The 18,615-nt window shown below is 40.2% G+C and overlaps 1 protein-coding gene across 1 annotated transcript; it reads left to right on the top strand.

Annotated features, from left to right (window-relative positions):
• Positions 1 to 7,217: 7,217 nt before the first annotated feature.
• On the top strand, positions 7,218 to 13,919 carry LOC140341217 (sialic acid-binding Ig-like lectin 8). The gene is made up of 4 exons (XM_072426783.1): positions 7,218 to 7,312; positions 8,822 to 9,184; positions 13,226 to 13,261; positions 13,559 to 13,919. The coding sequence occupies exons 1-4, from the start codon at positions 7,258 to 7,260 to the stop codon at positions 13,903 to 13,905; spliced, it is 801 nt and encodes a 266-aa protein (XP_072282884.1). The 5' UTR covers positions 7,218 to 7,257; the 3' UTR covers positions 13,906 to 13,919.
• Positions 13,920 to 18,615: the final 4,696 nt, after the last annotated feature.

Raw genomic sequence — 18,615 nt, 5'->3', positions numbered from 1 at the left:
TGCCTTCACAGATACCCCAGATTAAAGCACTGCCCCCACAGGTATCCCAGATCGTAACACTGCTCCCACAGGCACCCCAGATCATAACACTGCCCCCACAGGCACACTAGATCATAACACTGCCCTCACAGATACACTGGATCATAGCGCTGCCCCCATAGATACCCCAGATCATAGTTCTGCCCCCACAGATACACAGATCACAACACTTCCCCAACATGCACCTCAGATCAAATACTGCCCCCACAGGCACCTCCAATCATAATACTGCCCCCACAGCTCCCCTGACTATAACACTGTCCTCTCAGGCACCCCAGATCATAGCACTGCCACCTTTTCTCTTGAGTAGGATGCAGCCATTGTTCTTCAGAAAATATCTAAGATCACTGTTTACTTCCTGAACTGAGACACTGGAGCATAAATGGTTCATTTGTAAATTCTGGTGCCTGTGCAGTTGCTGTGTAATTATTGTGTTCATATTGGGAATCAGCTTTTATGAGTTAAAACAAGATTGGCAAAACATGTCAACAACAACATCTGTCTGCCAACTCCTTATTACCCAAACAGTTATCTTACCTGCCTGTCACCAGATAATGCATGGTACACACACCAGGGGACATGGATATCTTAGGAGATATCTCAGTATATAAGAGATCTGTCTAATATATCACAAGACTGATATAACTTTTATTTATTTATAAGACAGTTCTAATGCTTGTCCCCCTTATTATTCTATCCAATCCCAATGAAGCACCAATGCCATCTTGTTTCCCATTGGTGGAAGGTGTGGAGCAGATCTGTTTCTGATATCTGATCTGATGGTATTTTATTTTAATTCACTTCATCACGTAGCCTCCAAACACCTGTTATGGAACTAATGTGTATGATACAGAAATGCATCCTCGTGTATATGGAAATTACTCGTTTGATACTGAATACCATGTGCCATTTTAGTAATTCATTAATCCACTATGGTTGTCTGTTGCTGATGTATTGTTTTCATTGCAGAAGGGTCAGTTCCCCTTTACCATCGCCTGTACCTGTGCAGATATCAGCACAAACCAATAAACATCATTTGAATTCCTTGTGTTACAGATACTGTTATTATTTGTGGTTTGGGTATCACTTGTGTCACCACAGAAAGGTAATCACATATGGCGTAGAAGGGGAACACAGGAAATCATGCATGTCTTGGTGTTGTGAAAATTGTTCCGTGCCAGCAGATTCAGGTATTATAGAGGAAGCTTATGATCGCCCATTGTGGAGGAGGACGACTGTTGCATAGAAAATAACCAGATTTACCTTGCAAAATGAGACATGAGTAAATTGGTATATCTCAGTTCTTCTTTTGTTCTAAATAAATATTACCAAGAGGAAACCTCTTTACATGACAGCATTAGAATACACACAGCCTAGAAATACATTGGCTCTATGAAGCTTGTGATCAATTGCAAATTTATCTCCAAACACCCCTCTCATTATTTTCCTCCAGGCAAGCTTTGGATCTTTTTTTCTAAACTATTCACTATATATTTTTTTACAGTCTTTAGGCTAATCAGCTGCCATCACAGGTCTTTTCTTGGTGGCCATGGTGCAGCATGGTGGCTCAGGGGTTAGCACTCTGGCCTTCACAGCGCTAGGTCCTAGGTACGAATCCCAGCCAGGACACTATCTGCATGGAGTTTGCAGATTCTTCTCATGTCTGCGTGGGTTTCCTCCCACATCCCAAAAACATGCAGTTAGGTTATTTGGCTTCCCCCTAAAATTGACCTTAAACTACATATATGACTATAGTAGGGACATTAGATTGTGAGCTTCTTTGAGTAACAGTTAGTGACATAACTATGGACTTTGTACAGCACTGTGTAATATGATGGTGCTATATAAATACTGTGTAATAATAATAATGGTGAGCAGCCCTTCCCCTGGCTCTTATAATGACATGTGAGGGCCACGATGTCTGGATAGGAGACACATATGGCAGCAGAGTGGTATGTAAGAGAGATATATGGAGCACACCTCCGCCGTGGTCTGACTGCTGATCATCTGGTTGTTCTGTTGACATATCTATTTTTCCAACCTCAGATGTTCTCCTTTTATGCGACACAGATGTTCTTTGAAATCCTGTGATCAAGTTGGACGATAAATTACATATTAATACAAGACTTTTCAGCAGGTGTTCCTCCTAATGAAGCAATTAAACTGAAAAGCGTTGGGAAACAATGAATGATCATTACAAAGTATAATGTATTTATAATGTCACATGTACGTGATATTGTTTTTATTTTTTTTTTTAGATAAAGCGTGTAATAAAAAAATAATTTTATTCAGTACCATTAACTCCCATAATAGTTGTTAGCGGACATGTGAAGTCTGCTATTTCCAGAAATACTTTAAGGTGCCCTCAGAATAGGTCCATACCAGACTGGGCCCCGGGCAATGGGTTAAATAAATTCTGGCACTTATTTATTCCTTAAGGTGGTCCAGTGATATCAGAGGTTTTCCACTCTTTTTTCCTTAAGGTTGTCCTGCTTGGATGTCACCAAAGCAAGTGTCCGCATTAGAGAATTTTCCCCATATTCATGTCATGGTCCTGGTCAATGCTTTTGTATAAAAAAAAAGTTTACAAACAGCTGTGTTTGCAGACTTTGTTTATGGGAGTCACTGTGAGCAGCTACTACAGCATAGACCAGTATCTGGCTCCTGCAATCAACACCAGATCTGGAATGTTCCTCTTGTACAGGGACCTTAAGGCACATGCCATCCCTGCCGTATTCAAAATCCTACTCTGGTCATGTTAGGGTCTGCTCAGGCACGTAGCATGGTATTACTTGAGGCACAGAGTCTAAGTCACCCCTGACCTTCACCAAGGCACTCCGCAAATTGTGATGTGCTGGTAACCCTAGAGGCTGCTGTGCTTCTAGTTGCAAGGTGCCACCAGGTCACAACCCTCAGGGTCACCTTACCTGAGGAGGAGGGATGGACAGGCTTTAATGTGTGGACAGGTGATGTGCAGCAGGTGAAATACCACGGTAAGAAGGGGTCAGAACTGGAAATAAGTAAGCATGATCCCAGGATCAGGTAATAGGGCAGGTGACAGGAAGGCATTGTCTATGGTCCAGGCAAGCGTTCAGGGCAGGTGGTCAAGGCAGGCGTAGTCAAAGGTCCATGCCATGGCAGGCAGCAGGCAGGTCTAGTCCAAGGTCCAGGCCAGAGCAGGCAGCAAGCAGGCTTAGTGCAAGGTCCAAACAATTAGTGAAAGTGGTGGCAGCCAGGGGTAGTCCAAGGTTCAGGCAAGTGGTAAGAGCAGACGCCATGCAGGCGTAGTCCAAGGATGAGACAAGAGGACAAGTGGTCAGGGCAAGCAGCAGGCATATTCCAAGATCCAAGCAAGTGGTCAGGGCAGGCAGCAGGTCCAAGGCAATGCTCAAGGTGAATAGCAATTGGAGTATAAGCAAAGAATAGTAAGGTAGCTGGTGCTACATCACAGCACCAGCTACTCCTACTGCTAAGACTAAAATAGCCCCGGGCCTTTGAATAAGCTTACCTTTGGAGTAGAGGCAAATGAAAAAAATGATTTATTGAGGTCTCTATATCCATTAGGACTTAACTCTTTTCTTTGTTTACAGCTACATGGACGTTGCATGTGAACAGAACAAAATGTACCACCTACTATTATTTATGCAGATCAGCGAAATGGAAGAGGATTATGAAAGCACAGGTTCTCCCAATGAAGATCCTTTAGGACTTTGGGCTCTTGTAAATGAAGGTGAGGCAGATTTCTCTAGAACAGCACATAAACATGTCATTTATAGTCTATGCAAATATTGTGCAGTCAAACAGTGTAATACACGTTGCAATTTGAATATTTGCATGCATTCCGTGCTTTGTCCACCTTGGCAGTCATATATCAATCTGATATTACAAGGGGTTGGGCTGTGATGGGAAAAACTAAGATAAGTCACAAAGGGCAATAACAAAAAGATAAACATAGCAAACTTTTTTGTTGGATGGTAAATTAAGCCAAGAGACAAATTCTTTGTTCTATCTTCATAGGAACAGCAAGAGCCTGCAAACTAAACCGCAGGAGAGGTACCACAGTGCACGGTTCTTTGTTCCCACTTTTCTAGTCCAGCATCAACAAATACAGAGAAGAGTTTTGATAAGAAAAATATGCACACCAATTGAACAAAAAACAGGCATTTCTCAGTCTGTGTTTAATTGATGAACCCATCAAATATTGATTGAGAATGTCTTCATTAACCTTTCAATACTTATAATAAATTTAATGGAATACTAGGAGTAAGTAGGCTGCAACAGTACCAGAACTTGCTGAGCACCCCTAACCTGGTACAGGCATAAGGGGTAACCTTAAACAGTGCCCAGCCCATCAGGGCACTCACACCACCAATGCACCCCCATTCAGGGAAATGGGTATCTGAGGAATGGATAGCTAGCCATGCCTATAGGGAAATAATGATCGTGTGTATAAAGTGCATATATAAATCGGTGTGTGCATATTTGTGTGTGTTTATAGGGATACTGATAGGGCGTGCTGTGTAGCTATGTTGTAGAAAGTCCTGAACACTGCAGTCAGTATGTTAAATACTCCTGACCCCTACACTAAGAATATTACATGCATCCCACCCCAGCATTAAGTGCAGTATGTTACATACACCCGACCCTTTATTATGATGTTTCTTGATCAGGGTTCTGTGGAACCCTAGGGTCCCTTCAGAGGTTGGTAGAGGTTCCTTAAGCAATACCTAGTTTGTGAGTCTTGGGTTAGTTTAATAGATACCAATGAACTTTTTGGCTATTCTTCCCAAAGGCCGGCAATGTAGGAGGCATTCATTCTACTGACCATCATACTTATGTACTGTGAGCTGTGGATATAATTATAGGAGGTGTTCCCTAAAGGTGCGTACACACTTCCAATTTTTATCGTTCCAATCGAACGACGAACGATCGATTGGGCAAAAAATCGTTCGTAAAAAAGTAACCAACGACGCCGACGAACGAGGAAAGTCGTTGGAAACGAACGACCGGACCAGCGGATCGGATTGGACGACGATCGTTGAACATCGTTCGTGTGTACGATCGTTCGTTGATCGTCCATGAGCTGAGCATGTGTAATGAACGAACGTTCGTTCACTTTCCTGTCGTGCACATAGTTCCTCTATCGCTCAAACGATCATATCTATTGTGTGTACAATATCTACGAACGATCGTGTCGTTAGCTCTATGTGCAGGATCGGTGCTATACGATCGTTCGTATATATCGTGCAGGATCGTTCGTCGTTCGTTTTCCAACGATAATAATTGGAAGTGTGTACGTAGCTTTAGACTTGAACATTATTTCAAGGGTTCCTCCATGGTAGAAAAGTCAAGAATCAATACTTTAATATGTGCATTACATAGTCCTGACCCCAGCATTCAGTAAACAAAATACCCCTGGCCCCTGCACCCAGTACAATACATACTCCTATTGCATTTTGTGTTTTACATACACCTGACCCTATTCACTCAGAGTATTACATAACCTAACCTCTGCACTATGTATGTTACATACTGGTTACCCCTGTTTTGTCTTTTGCAGACTTTTGGCCAAAAGTAGAGTAACCTCAATACCCAGTTAAGCCCTCCAAACTGTTAGCACTATTTGATCCCATCTATTTCTCATTATCTTTAACCCCTCAACCCAGGATGCCCAGGATGTTTCATAATCCTAGCAGTGCTGATAGGATGGCAGATAAGCCCATGCAATGTTTCTGGCGGGCCCACTGTTTTCCATTTGGGCCTTTGTTTTCCTATTTGACTGACCTTCCAAGGGCAACAACATAAACAACAAGCGCATTTTATATGGAGACCAGCCAAAAAGTATTTAATGATTTTGGTGTAATAATAACTCCACCTAGTGATGGTTTAGTTTGTGGATGTCCAAAAGCCATTCTTACTTACTTACCCATTCAGACTTCTGCTTTTATTTAGGCAATTATGAAAATGGGTAAGGTATAATCAGAGAGGAGATCAGAGGGAAGCAATATAAGGCCATTGCCAAGACATTCTTAAGCAGAAATTTAACCGACAGCAAGAAGTGATGATGGCAAATGGGGAGCTGTCGGTGTGTTCCATAGACTAGCAGGTAACAAATCAAAATCATGTATGTGTTATTGACGGTTAGGTTGGATTCACGTCTATGGAAAATAAGATTTGGAGACCATTTCTGTTTGCAACCCTACATGACTTTTTGAAAAAATCAGGTAAATTCCAGGTTCATGTTTAATTGTACTTTCTTTACAATAAAAAAGTGTTTCTGGACCAGGGTTCTTCTAGATCAGGGGTGCCCACACGTTTTTGGTCAAAATGATCTACCAGCAATAAAAATGCAAAACATATATTTATTTATATATATATTAACCAAGTATACAATAATATTATATATATTTATTAATAATTTTTCTGTACATTTCTGGCCTTTGTCTTACTCCCATGATGTCTTAAACTGAATGGAATCAGCCAAAGTTGCATAATCCGGACAGTAGTTGCTGGTAGCCAGCTTCAAACAGAAATCCAAATGATCATCAGTCATGGTGGAACGGTATTTGGACTTATTAACTCCTGTGCGTGTTAGAGTTTATTTTTTAAAAGGCAGGCCTCCGCAATCTATCTGCTTTTGCGATCTACTGGTACGTGTTGGGCACCCCTGTTGTAGATATTCCTAGGGTTCCTCAAGCAATGTTCAATCTCTCAGGTCAGTTTAAGTGACATCAATGATGTTTTGGCTATCTATAAGGGTAACATTCTTCCCAATGGCTAATGTGCTGTGAGCTGTGGATATAGTAGTTATAGCAGGGGTTCCCTGGAGACCTGAAGGTATTTTCAAGGGTTCCCCATGTAAAAACATTGCGAAAGGCTGATGTAGCCGGTAGACATAATTTTAAAGTATATCCATCTATTTGTCCTTTAATTTGCTCACTGTATCAGAAATCCAGGTCATAATTCAAATGTTTAAGCCTGTTTAATAGAATAGGTACAATGCTGCTCCTTTGTAGAACAGTGCAACAAGTGAACATTTCAAACCTCAAATCATGGTGCAGGGGCTGTGTGGATGTACATAACAAGCATACAATACATTTAATGCACATAGATTGTTCTTGAAACGAATGGACTGGTGGCATGGCAACTTTAACTATGTTTCTTTCTTTTCTAGCTTTTAAGAACTTCCCATGAGCACATTATTATCAATTTGTCAGAATGACCTGGTATTACGTGAACTGTTCCTTTATCTTGATCTTTACATGGATATCATGTAAGTACAATCAAATAAAGCAGGCATACAGGACTGTGTACAATGTTGGCTATGGGTTGAATATTGGATAAATTGTATAAGGGAGGATCACACTCTAATAGGTCAATTCATATCCCATGTGTTCAGGGTTAAAAGTATTGACATGCTATGGAGCTTGTTCATGCTTCCCCTTGTCCATAAATCCAAACAAGCATACTGATGAGCACAAGTGTTAAGGACGGCACTGTGTAGAGCAGTGTTAATCAACCAGGGTTCCTCCAGAAGTTGCTAGGGGTTCCATGAGAAATGAGTAGTTTGTGACTCTCTGGCCAGTTTCATGGATTCCAATGATCTTTTTTGGCTATATGTAAGGATGGCAGCCTTCCTTATGACCAGACCTGTAAGAGTAATTTTACCTACTGACCACCACACTAATACTGTGAACAGTGTATATAGTAAATATAGCAGAGGTTCCCTGAAGACCTGAAAGTTATTTCAAGGGGATCCTAAATGTTATAAAAGGTGGGAAACACCTGTCTAGAGCTAAACATTTTATTTCAAGCAGAAATCTGTGTGGATTTCTGTGGGGCTGTGGGGCCTTAAAAACACACACTAGGTCATGTACAAATAACTGTTCCATCTTTCTGTATGACGGAATGGCAGTTGCCATAATCAGGACTTTACAACTCACTGCCCCTACTATAAAGCAGCGAGATAGAGATAGAACATAGCATGTTGGATATAGGAATATGGGACCTAAGCCCTTGAACCTGTCACACTTAACCAGATTTACTGCTAATTCTTGTAAAGCAGGGCTGATGGAATACTTTTTGGTGTATATTGGTAGGTTATGGGTCTCCATGAATGAGCAGGATATTTGGATTTTCTACAAAACAGGACTATTTAGTGATATGGGTATATCTTTCCTTTAGAAGGTTGTTGGTTGTTCTTCCAGTGGCTTGGTCCCCTGAAAATAATCAGAAGAACATAAACAACACTGATTTAAAGTGGAATTAAGTCCTGCCTTCCACCACAAAAAAAAAAAAAAGGTATATCTTGTAGCATCGCCATATTGGAATCTATAACTGTACCAACTGTTTTGCATATTTTCAAATAATCCAAGCCACAGCTTTATTTAAACTAGTACTTTTAAACCACATCAAATCTTCATAGCAATAGGTAAACATCAGAGTATATACACATAGGCATAAAGAGGAGACGCCATTGGTCATATGAGGTTTTTCAAGAAGCAAAAAGAGACTTGCAGGTGCTTGTGTCATGGATAGATGATGACGTAATCAAGGCACAGAACTCTGCAGATCATGGCATGGCCAGGATACCATAAATGTAGTCAACTTTGGGCAGGTGACCTCACTAGGGACAAATCTTCCAAATGGTATGAAATAAATGTTTTGGAGGATGCTACCATTATGTAGGTGCCGGGCACTTCTAGTTGGGCAATTTAAACTCTAGAGTTTATAGAGTTTAATTCCACCTGAATGGAAAGGTAATTTTTTTTTTTTATTGTAGATACAAACTCGATTCCAGGATACTCAATAGAAGCACCAAAGAGTGTCACTGTGCAGAGAGGACTTTGTGTGCATATTCCATGCCATTTCACTGTGGAAAAGTCAGTAACACTAAGTGAAAGAAATACAGAAGGGTTGTGGTTCAATGGAACGGATAAAAACCCACCACCCGTGGCTGCTACAAAGGGGGATATAAGTGAAGCTACTAAAGGACGATTTTTCCTGACTGGTGAAGTGTGGAAAGGAGACTGTTCTCTGTCCATCAATGATGCAGTGCCAAGCGATTCCTCTTTTTATCTGTTCAGACTCATATACAGTAACAAGTACAGCTTTTCTAATATTAAACCTGAAGTGACTGTGATAGGTGAGTACAACAGACTTTTTAGGATTATTGTATTACCGCAACCCATTCAAGTCTAGCAAAGTGTCTCTGATTAGACTCTGCATAAAGGTAATTGTCAGGTATTTTAAATGCTTAATTGCTTTTGTTTCCTTTACATAAATGTTGTGTTATTTACTTTCAATGTGTCTTTAAACTTGCTAGCAATGTTTAGTATTCTGGGAAAGTCAGTTCCCCAGCAAAGATTCCCCTACTCCTCTTTCATGTCAAAGCTCTCCCCTCTTCTGGGAGTGTTTCATTACTATCTGTGCTGGTACAGCTGCTCTGTCCCTCCTTTTACCTCCCTACATAAACATTTATGCAGCCACTGGGGGATAAAATACTGCTTAAAGATAATGCTGAGTCTGCTGGGGCTGCAGACATTATGTCCAATATGGTGGCAGCCAGGAGAGGTCTTGGATGTCTACACAAGGGAAATTTTGACAGGTAAAACAGATGCATAAAATACAATAAAACTCCAGGCACTGAAAGCCTTCACAAATTGTTGATGTTGATGTAACAAATTGCAGTGACATTGTTACAGTGCTGTACACAGCCTTTGCAGAACACGGAACCTGCAGTGTGGATTTTACCTGCTCCAGGATTTTTAATTTAGATCTAAACACAATCCCTAAAAAATCATATAATCATTAACTCGTTTGTGTGTAGTATTCACATTCGTTAAATTTGAAGCGTCTACTAACATAATGCTTGATGATGTTATGGGGTGATAGAGATTAAGAGATTGTGTTGACAATGATTTACTCAGCGTATACTACATACCTCCTAACTTTCTAACTTCCTTGTATCAATGTAAAAAATATAATTGTACAAATAGAAAGTATACACCCCCACCATGTACTATGAACCATGAAGGATTAATGCATCGAGATTAGATGTACCCATGATTACTTTTTAACTACTTTTTAGTAATAAAAAAAATATTTAAAATAGACATATCTGAGTTGGGGAGGACATCACTGAAAAACAACTTACAGCCTAAAGGAGCTGTAGTTGGCCTTAAAAGTTGGGGAATGGAGGAAGGGATCAAGAGGATGGTATTTTGACTTAAAAACCTGACCTACCATCCCAAAGCTGGAGGATCTCCATCCAAAGGATGGGAATGGATCCAGAGGGTGGTAATTAGGTCTAATGCCATGCTTAGGGAGACAGAGCCACAAGAGGGCTTGCATAAAAGTGCACTGAGTCTAAGCAGCAACCAGGTCTTCTCCAGAGCCTCTAGTGGTGAGGATGTTGCGCTGCTGGTTACTGCCAGGTTGTGGTCCTAGGGTGATACACAGTACCAAGTCACAAGATGGAAGAATTGTCAAGAAAGGCCGGGGTTAAGGCAGGCAGAAAGCAGGAAAAGAGGTCCAGATCCAGGGGTCAAATACCAGGGATCCAGGAAATGGACACCGGTGACATTGGGGTCTCTGCAGAGACAGGGAAGACAGGAGACACTGGAAACAACAGGAGGCACAGGTGACACAGTGATAAACACAGGCACAGATGAACACTGGAACAGCACAAGGGAACTGACTGGGAAACAACAGGCTGGGCAACAAGGGGTAAACACAGGACCTTAACAGGGAAACCACTGAATTAACCAACAGGTGTAGGTGAAATGCTCAGCAGAGCTAGGGGGCTCGGCACTAGTGGAGACACATTGCATGGATGCTGAGTCAGCTAAATAACTAGGGATGATTAAGGGGGAATTGATGCAAAAGGTGGTAATTAGGCTTAAATGCCAGGATCGCCAGTCCAGAGTCCAGTGATCCCCAGACAAAGCATGCAGGAATGAATCCAGAGGGTGGTAATAAAGCCTAAAACCTTACATTTTTTAGTCCAGCGCCAGAGGGTTTCTAGCCAAAGAATGAAGGAATGGATCCAAAATGTAGTAATTAGGCTTAAAGGTCAGGGTCTGATGATTCCTGGGCAAGAAAATGGGTGGTAATTAGAGTTAACATTTTTAGCCAAGAGCTAAAAGATTCACAGCCAACGGATGAGGGAATAGATCCAAAGGGCGGTGATAAAGCTAAAAAATGGAATTTATCAGCCCAGAATCTGAAGATGCCAAGCCAAAGAATAGGGAATAGAACCAAAATGTTGGTAGTTAGGCTTCAAAGCCTGGGTAACCAGTCCAGGGCCAGAAAACTCCAAATATGAGCTGTACATTTTTTTTATAGAGGTCTAAACATTGTACTACAAAGAAGACCAACCAAGGAGAGAAAAGGCTCAAAAGTATCTAAATATTGAATATTGATTCAGGGTTTTTATACATTTTAATCTTTGCACCTACCATGATAAAATCATAAACAGTGTTTACAGAATAATATTAGGAGTTAGGATAATAACAAAATTTAAGCTAGCAATGTATTGTGGGTGCAATATAAAGATTTATGACTTTTTTACCCCACCAACAGAGCTTACAGATAAGCCTGAGATCTCCCTAGAGAAGACCTTGGTGGCTGGTAAGGAGGTGACACTGACCTGCACAAGCCCAGGAAGATGCAATGGCTCTACCCCTCTGATAACCTGGAGTGGGGTACAAGGGAAGGTTGTCACTTATACAGCAGACTATCCAGATGGAAACAAAACTTACTACTCCAATATAACGTTTACTCCATCCAGGCTGGATAACACGTTTCCGTTGAGTTGCACAGTAAACTTTCAAAAAAGCAACACCTCAACAAGCCAGAAAATGATTTTAAATGTTGAATGTAAGCCAACTTTACGTGTGAATACATAGATCAAATGTTTAGACTCTTGTGCTTGGGCCAAGGTGCCAGTTTTGTTCCATTTACCTAAACTTAGCTGTATTTTATCTGCATCTTTTCTTCGACTTTGCAAGGAAAAGCCATTTTGCAATGTGTTTGGTGTGACCATACCCATTGGGTTAAATAGCTGGCTGTTGGAGATTTTCCTTTCACCCCTGGTTGAGTCTCCATTGCAGAAAATCTTCCTAATGGAAAAAATACATTAACTTCAACAGTTATCCTTTGATTGGTCACCCAGGGACATTCTTTTTTAACAGGGGTGTCAAACTCCAGACTTGGAGGACCAGAGATCCGCACAGTATTTTTCTAAAATATAAAATTAAATTTCATAAAGTTTGGTTTACATAAAATCTCTGTTTATTTCAACATCCTGGCTTGCGTGTAGTCCTTGAGGACTGAAGCTCAAAAGCATTGATATACTGCATGGGAAAAGCCAGTTCTACCCTTAGAGTCAGCCAGCTGGGGGAAACAATCAACCATGTGACGACTGACCATGATTCAATTTGTGTGTTTGAGTATCCCAAATCCACCTAATTAGCTGTATACTGGCAATTTATTGCTTTCAAGTGGGTAGACGGTCACGAATCAGCAGGTTCTCTGGTACCCTGGTCCCCAAGTGTATTTTTTTCCATGTTGTGATGGCAGTTGTAGGTTGAGTGCTTTTTAATAGCTTCAGAGGTCTGGCTTCTCATTCTTACTGGATAGGATTTATTAATACAGCTTCTTTTCATTTTTGTATATGTTCACTATATATAACTGATGACTAGGGATGAGCGAAAATGCCTCTGGCATTCACGTGAAAATTTCCTCAAACTTCAGATGGTTTCCCAAAATTTTGGCGAACCGATTTCGCAAAACCATCGGAAGATCTAGGAAATTTAAACAGGAAGACTCGCAGGGAATCCTCCTGTTTGCGATTCCAGGGGCACTAGAGGTTAATTACCCTCTAGTCCCGGGGATATTCTCAATAAATGCGGCTGCTTCAGGCCGCATTCATTGAGAAGATGTGTAATCCCCGGCACTAGAAGTAAATTAACCTCTAGTCCCAGGGATATTCTCAATGAGGCGGCCGCATTCATTGAGAAGATGTCTGATCCCCCGGCACTAGAGGTTAATTAACATCTAGTGCCACGGATCGCACACCTAAAAAAAAATTTTTGCAGCGAGATCAAGATTAAAAATTTGCTCGCTCATCGCTTCTGATGACCTTTCTCTTTGTTTCCTAAATTTCTGTTTTTGTCTCCTACAGATCCTCCTATTATTACCATCAATACCACTGTTAAAGGTATTTATCCTTTCCAGACCTCAAATCTCTAAAGAAATTATTTGGATGGCTACACTGAAAACAAACCTAGTCTTTATATTCTTTATATTAGAAAAACAGATTAGGCTAAAATAATTTGAGTGCTTCAGTAATAAGTTAGTTAGTTCAAGTTCAAGCTTTTTGAATTAGAACAAATCGGATAGGCCAAGAAACCATGAGCAATGGATGCTCATTGGATGCTGCAGAGATCCTTAGATGGTTTATTAATCACTCTCAATTTGTCTTCTGGTTACGTTTTTACATGTGTTGTTCCATCAGGTAATACCACCACTGAGAATACAACTATCACTGTGCTGGAAGGAGACTCCTTAGGCATTATTTGCATTGTGGACAGCAACCCTCAAGCCAACATTTCGTGGTATGATAAAGACAAACTGCTCAATGTATCTGTGCATGGAAAGCCGCTTTCCTATGAACTGAGGAACATTAGCTCAAATAATACTGGAAGATACCAATGTAAAGCTCAGAATTACCATTGGATCAATAACAGGACTGTAGAGATCATTGTGCAGTGTAAGTACCTTTTGAGACAAAATAAATCATTGTGTAGTGACCCCCAGGCTCCCAATAAAGCAGAAACTTTCAGCAAGGGCATCCCTTCCTAAACAGCTGTGCTTGAAACAAGACGGGGGAAGATAGGCTATCATGGGGGAACCTGGGTGGATTGGATCTGGTCCAGGATTCATAACATTTGCATATTAATAGCATATGCGTTTTAGGAAATCCTTTCCAGGTTCGCTGGATCACCCAGGTTTCTATGATAGTCTATCTTCCATAGTCAAGAAGAGCTTTAATCAGCAATTGTTACCGCCATAATTCCATACCGCCATAATTCCATAAGTTTCTTTTCATACTTTAAATGTGTTTATTCATGTGATACTTCCATTTGTTTTTATGGAGAGCTGAACTTCCATGCACCACTGAAGTCTGCCATAAGTTTGACTAGCGCTATGGGGCCATGGTGTACTTAATACTTAATGGTGCAATAAAGCTGACGTTTATCTGCTTTCTTTTCCCTTCCCTTCATGTGTCATTACCATATCAATCAAATTTTGAATCAAAACCTTTCATTTTTCTTGCATACCTTATCTTAGACCAAGTGATGTCCTCAATGTGGGTGTCAAATGGCAAAATTCCTTGGTGTTGGAGGGAGGCTTAATTTGCATGTGGATTTCCCACATGTGATACTAAGAATTGTGATACTAAAAACTGAAATCCAGTGAATTAAAGAAGCAGACCAGGGACAGGTAATCTTGGGAAGACAGGGCCATATGAAGCTGGATGTCCTCCAGCCAGAAATTGAGATTGAAATACCTAAATCTGAAATCAGGTTTGAGAGACAGAGGGAATTATAAAACGAATGGTGATGTTGCTTAGTGGAACTAAACCCATCCAGCTCACCTGTCCGTGTTCCAAAGCCAGGAACCACCATCTTTCTTTTACCCTTCTGCTTCCAGATGATCTTCAGCTATCTTGATTGGCCATGTCAGGATGGCATAGCCATACATCATCCTGGCACACACAAAGAAAGGCTGGAATTCCGGTTTCCCTGGCAAATAAAGCTGATGCTGCACATTCACAATTCAGCTTTTTGCCAGAAACCCGGAGCTATCTGGCAGGTAAGTCACATTATTGCAGAAGGCAGATTGTCTGTCCCTTTCTGCAAAAATTACTTCCCTGATCATACAAACTTTAATTTACTTTACTTTAAACTGCTCTACTGCAAATTATCAAGATTAAGTTTTTTTTCAAAGACTATTAAATGCTTAAGCTGCACATATCCAAAGATGTCTGTTCTGTTGCTCATAATTGAGTAAATAATTTAATGGTCTACTTCATGCATTTCATTATCAGGAGGGTAACTTTTTTTTTGAAGAACCTTTGAAGAAGAACCTTTGTTCTTCTTTTTTTGTAACTACAGATGTCCCAAGAATGCCGAAAATCATTTGTGCTACAAATACAGGTACCAGCATTTTACTTTGTTTCCTGCTTTATAATGGTTCTAGGAAATATAACATTGGGAAAATTAGAAATTGTAACTGTTTATGTGGTTTTAAATGTATGCTAAACCAACATTTTTGGCTAGCTTTTAAAGACAGTGGAAACCCTAAAAAGTTTTTGTAGCCTGTATAACCTTTTCCTATTGCTTCAACACTACCAAAAAGTGCCGAAGGGCTTTTTCAGAAGATTCTAGGCATTCCTTAACTATGGCTGATTGACCTCCCAATTGAAAATGACCTCAAAGTTCAGCGGCCAACACAATTTAGTGAAGCCAATTGCATGATTTCAGTGATGTTTTTAGTTGTCAATAAAGGTGCCAACCAATGTTACGGGGCATTGTTTCCACTGGTCCCCAATTAAGAAGGCTTTTATCTCACTGACTCCCATTATATGGCTTTTAGCAGGGGTTCTCCAATATTTGAAAAATATTTTAAGGGTTCCTCAAGGGTGCAAAATTTATGAAAGACTGCTTTGGAGGGTGAATGACTTTTTACAGCATGACCTTGCTCCCCCTGTTTCCACTTTATCTCGTCTCATCTATACAATAGGTGACCTGTCTTTGTTTCTTCTTCTCCAGATTGCTTTATAAATAGTAAAAATACCATCTATGCTCCAGATGGATCAACCTTTTCTTTAAAGTGCACTGCAGAGGCTTCTCCAGTAGCCAATTTGACCTGGATAAAGTCCGGTAACCCAATTACTGGAGGTCTATCCAATGTGGAATTGAGAGTGTCTGATGTCACATTTCGGGATGAAGGGCTATATATATGCAATGCACGCAATTCTATTGGAAGCTCCAACACCAGAATCACAATTAAGATACCTTGTAAGTGTGAACATGGCACAATTTAATGGCAAATACTGTTGTGTGTAATTCTTCAGATGGCTTTTATAAAAGCAAATGTATTAAATATTATTATTTTTTCAGTTTAGACATTTGTGTCAACTTTAGGGATTGTTCACATAATGTTAGGATCTCCAACAACGACACTCACAGATAGGAAAACCCTGTCAGTATATTTATCGCTTCCCCACTCTCAATGAAAAATTAGCAAACAAAATGGCCTTTTGTTTTTATTAAGCTGTAGTATTAGGTATGGAAAGTTTAAGTCTTAAGGGCCTAGATTATGGGTAAGGGTGTACCAGAGTCCCAACGTCAACATCTTTATTTTCTGAGAAAATCCATTGGATACTGGACCAGTTGTATAAGTTATGTGTAGACAATGGGCCTGATTTTTAAAGCTCGCCAAGATTGGAGAAAATTGACTCATGGGAGAACCTGGGTGATCAATCAAACCTAGAATGGATTTCATAAAATCATTTCATGTTATTTGCCATTTGTCTTCAATCCTTGATCATGTCCATTTCTGATCACCCAGGTTCTCCCATGGTAGTCTATCTTCTCCAGTTTTGGAGAGCTTTATTAAAACAGACCCAACATTACCAAAAGTTCTGGACTCCTAACCATGACACTTATTTGAGCTTCCTGGACATCCTATTCCAAAGTCATATAAAAATGGTTCCCCCCTAATGACTACAACAGCTTTCATTCCTCTGGAAAGGCTTCTGGGGTGTGTTGACGGCAATTTGCAACCATTCAGCCAAAAAAACATTTCTCAGGTCAGATAATAATGTTGGAGAAGAAGACATGGCTTGCCATCAGCATTTAATTTATCCCAAAGGTATACACCTCATTCTACTGCCAAAGCTCCTCAATGAACAATGCATGCTAATGTGCTTGATCCATCTTTTTAAAAAATGGGTGCAGATGAAACATCTGGGGTCTGTAATTTGGAGAGATGTCTACAATTCTTTGGCTTATGTATGTCTTAAGATAGGGAAATATTAAAGCAGAACTAAACTAAAAATAAAAAAATACCATTTACCTTTAAACCTGCAGATCCATCAATCCATCAGGAAGTTTCTTTGGGTCCCGTGTCATCCCGGTATACTTCTTTGGCCCAGCATGGAGGAAGCGCTGGATGCCGTCATCTCCTTTAGTCTTCTTCATTCTTCTTCATACATCTCCCGATCTTGCAATGTGCAGACATCAAGACAGAAGGGGGAGGTGCTGCACCCTTTTTATTTAAAAGAAAAGGGCGTTGCACCTAAAAAAAGGCAATTTTTTACTTTATATAAAAGGGTTGTTTACCCTTGTATGTAAAGTAAAAATTTTGAGTTTATGTCCACTTTAAGTGGTAGAATGATGCCTGCAAAATGCTGGCCATAGAGGTTCACATTAGGCTCCATTTCATGGCGGTAACTTCCGTCTCCCCCCTTATAAACCATCCTACACCCAATCCCCTACTACCTCACGCTCCACGTTACCACTGCCCCTCCCAAACCATTACCACATTTTATTAAATCTAACTGTCCCTGGCTATGCCTCACACTGTGTCATGTAGGCCCTTTGCCTAATATCTTACAGCTACGGGCCTCTCTTTTCCACTTAGCACACACAAATGAAATCCTTTCAATCCAGGACAGCAGAAACAAATCAGCAGGTAACCCAAATATACCAGAGAAATGTCTTATTTAGACTCTTCTACATTTTTTGTTTTTCAGATAAACCCAGAGAAAGTCCTTCGATGCACTCCTGCTGCATGGACCTCTCAAGCAAAATAGAATGTAATTGTATAATTCTTGCATTCCCAGAAGCAACTACACAGTGGACAGTTGACGACAAATCCTATCCCTCTTCCTATAATGATAACAACCTTCATATCAGTACTGTCATATCTGATTCCGAAAGTATAAGCAACCTGGTGATGAATTTAAGTCAGGGGTATATTCCAAATATACAGTGCAGGAGTTCCAATCAGCAAGGAGAGCTGGTTTTACAACTGTTACATGGCAGTAAGTATCGATTACATAAAAAAAGAATATATATTTGTATATGTTGACATAACACTTTATTAATCAGAGGTCATCAATGCCTACAAGTCCAGGTGAAATTTAGTACTGTCAGCATGCATTGATTAACTTGACAATAAACTGCAATTTATTTTATTGTTTTTTGTTTTAAAACAAGTTTATTACCTTTCCAAATGCTGTAATTGCATTTGACAATTACTGCTTTAAACAGATTGCATTACAGATGCCATTGCAGCCTACATGTGTCAGTGTTCTTCTGCAGAATGCAATGGAGAAAGAATATTTACCTCCAGTCTGTATTTGATCATAGCTGGTTCTCATATGTTCATTATTGTCAATGAGGACCCAGGATGAGGTGCTATCAACTGCACAAAATGTCACTTGGTGATTTTGAAAATGTATCCCAATTTCAAAAGTTTGAGTTGGGAAATCCTTAAATA

This window comes from Pyxicephalus adspersus, chromosome 11, assembly GCF_032062135.1.
Source record: "Pyxicephalus adspersus chromosome 11, UCB_Pads_2.0, whole genome shotgun sequence".
In the NCBI taxonomy this organism is placed as follows: Eukaryota; Metazoa; Chordata; class Amphibia; order Anura; family Pyxicephalidae; genus Pyxicephalus; species Pyxicephalus adspersus.
Note: the sequence above shows the minus strand (reverse complement) of the source record. Positions and strands in the feature narration are given on the sequence as shown.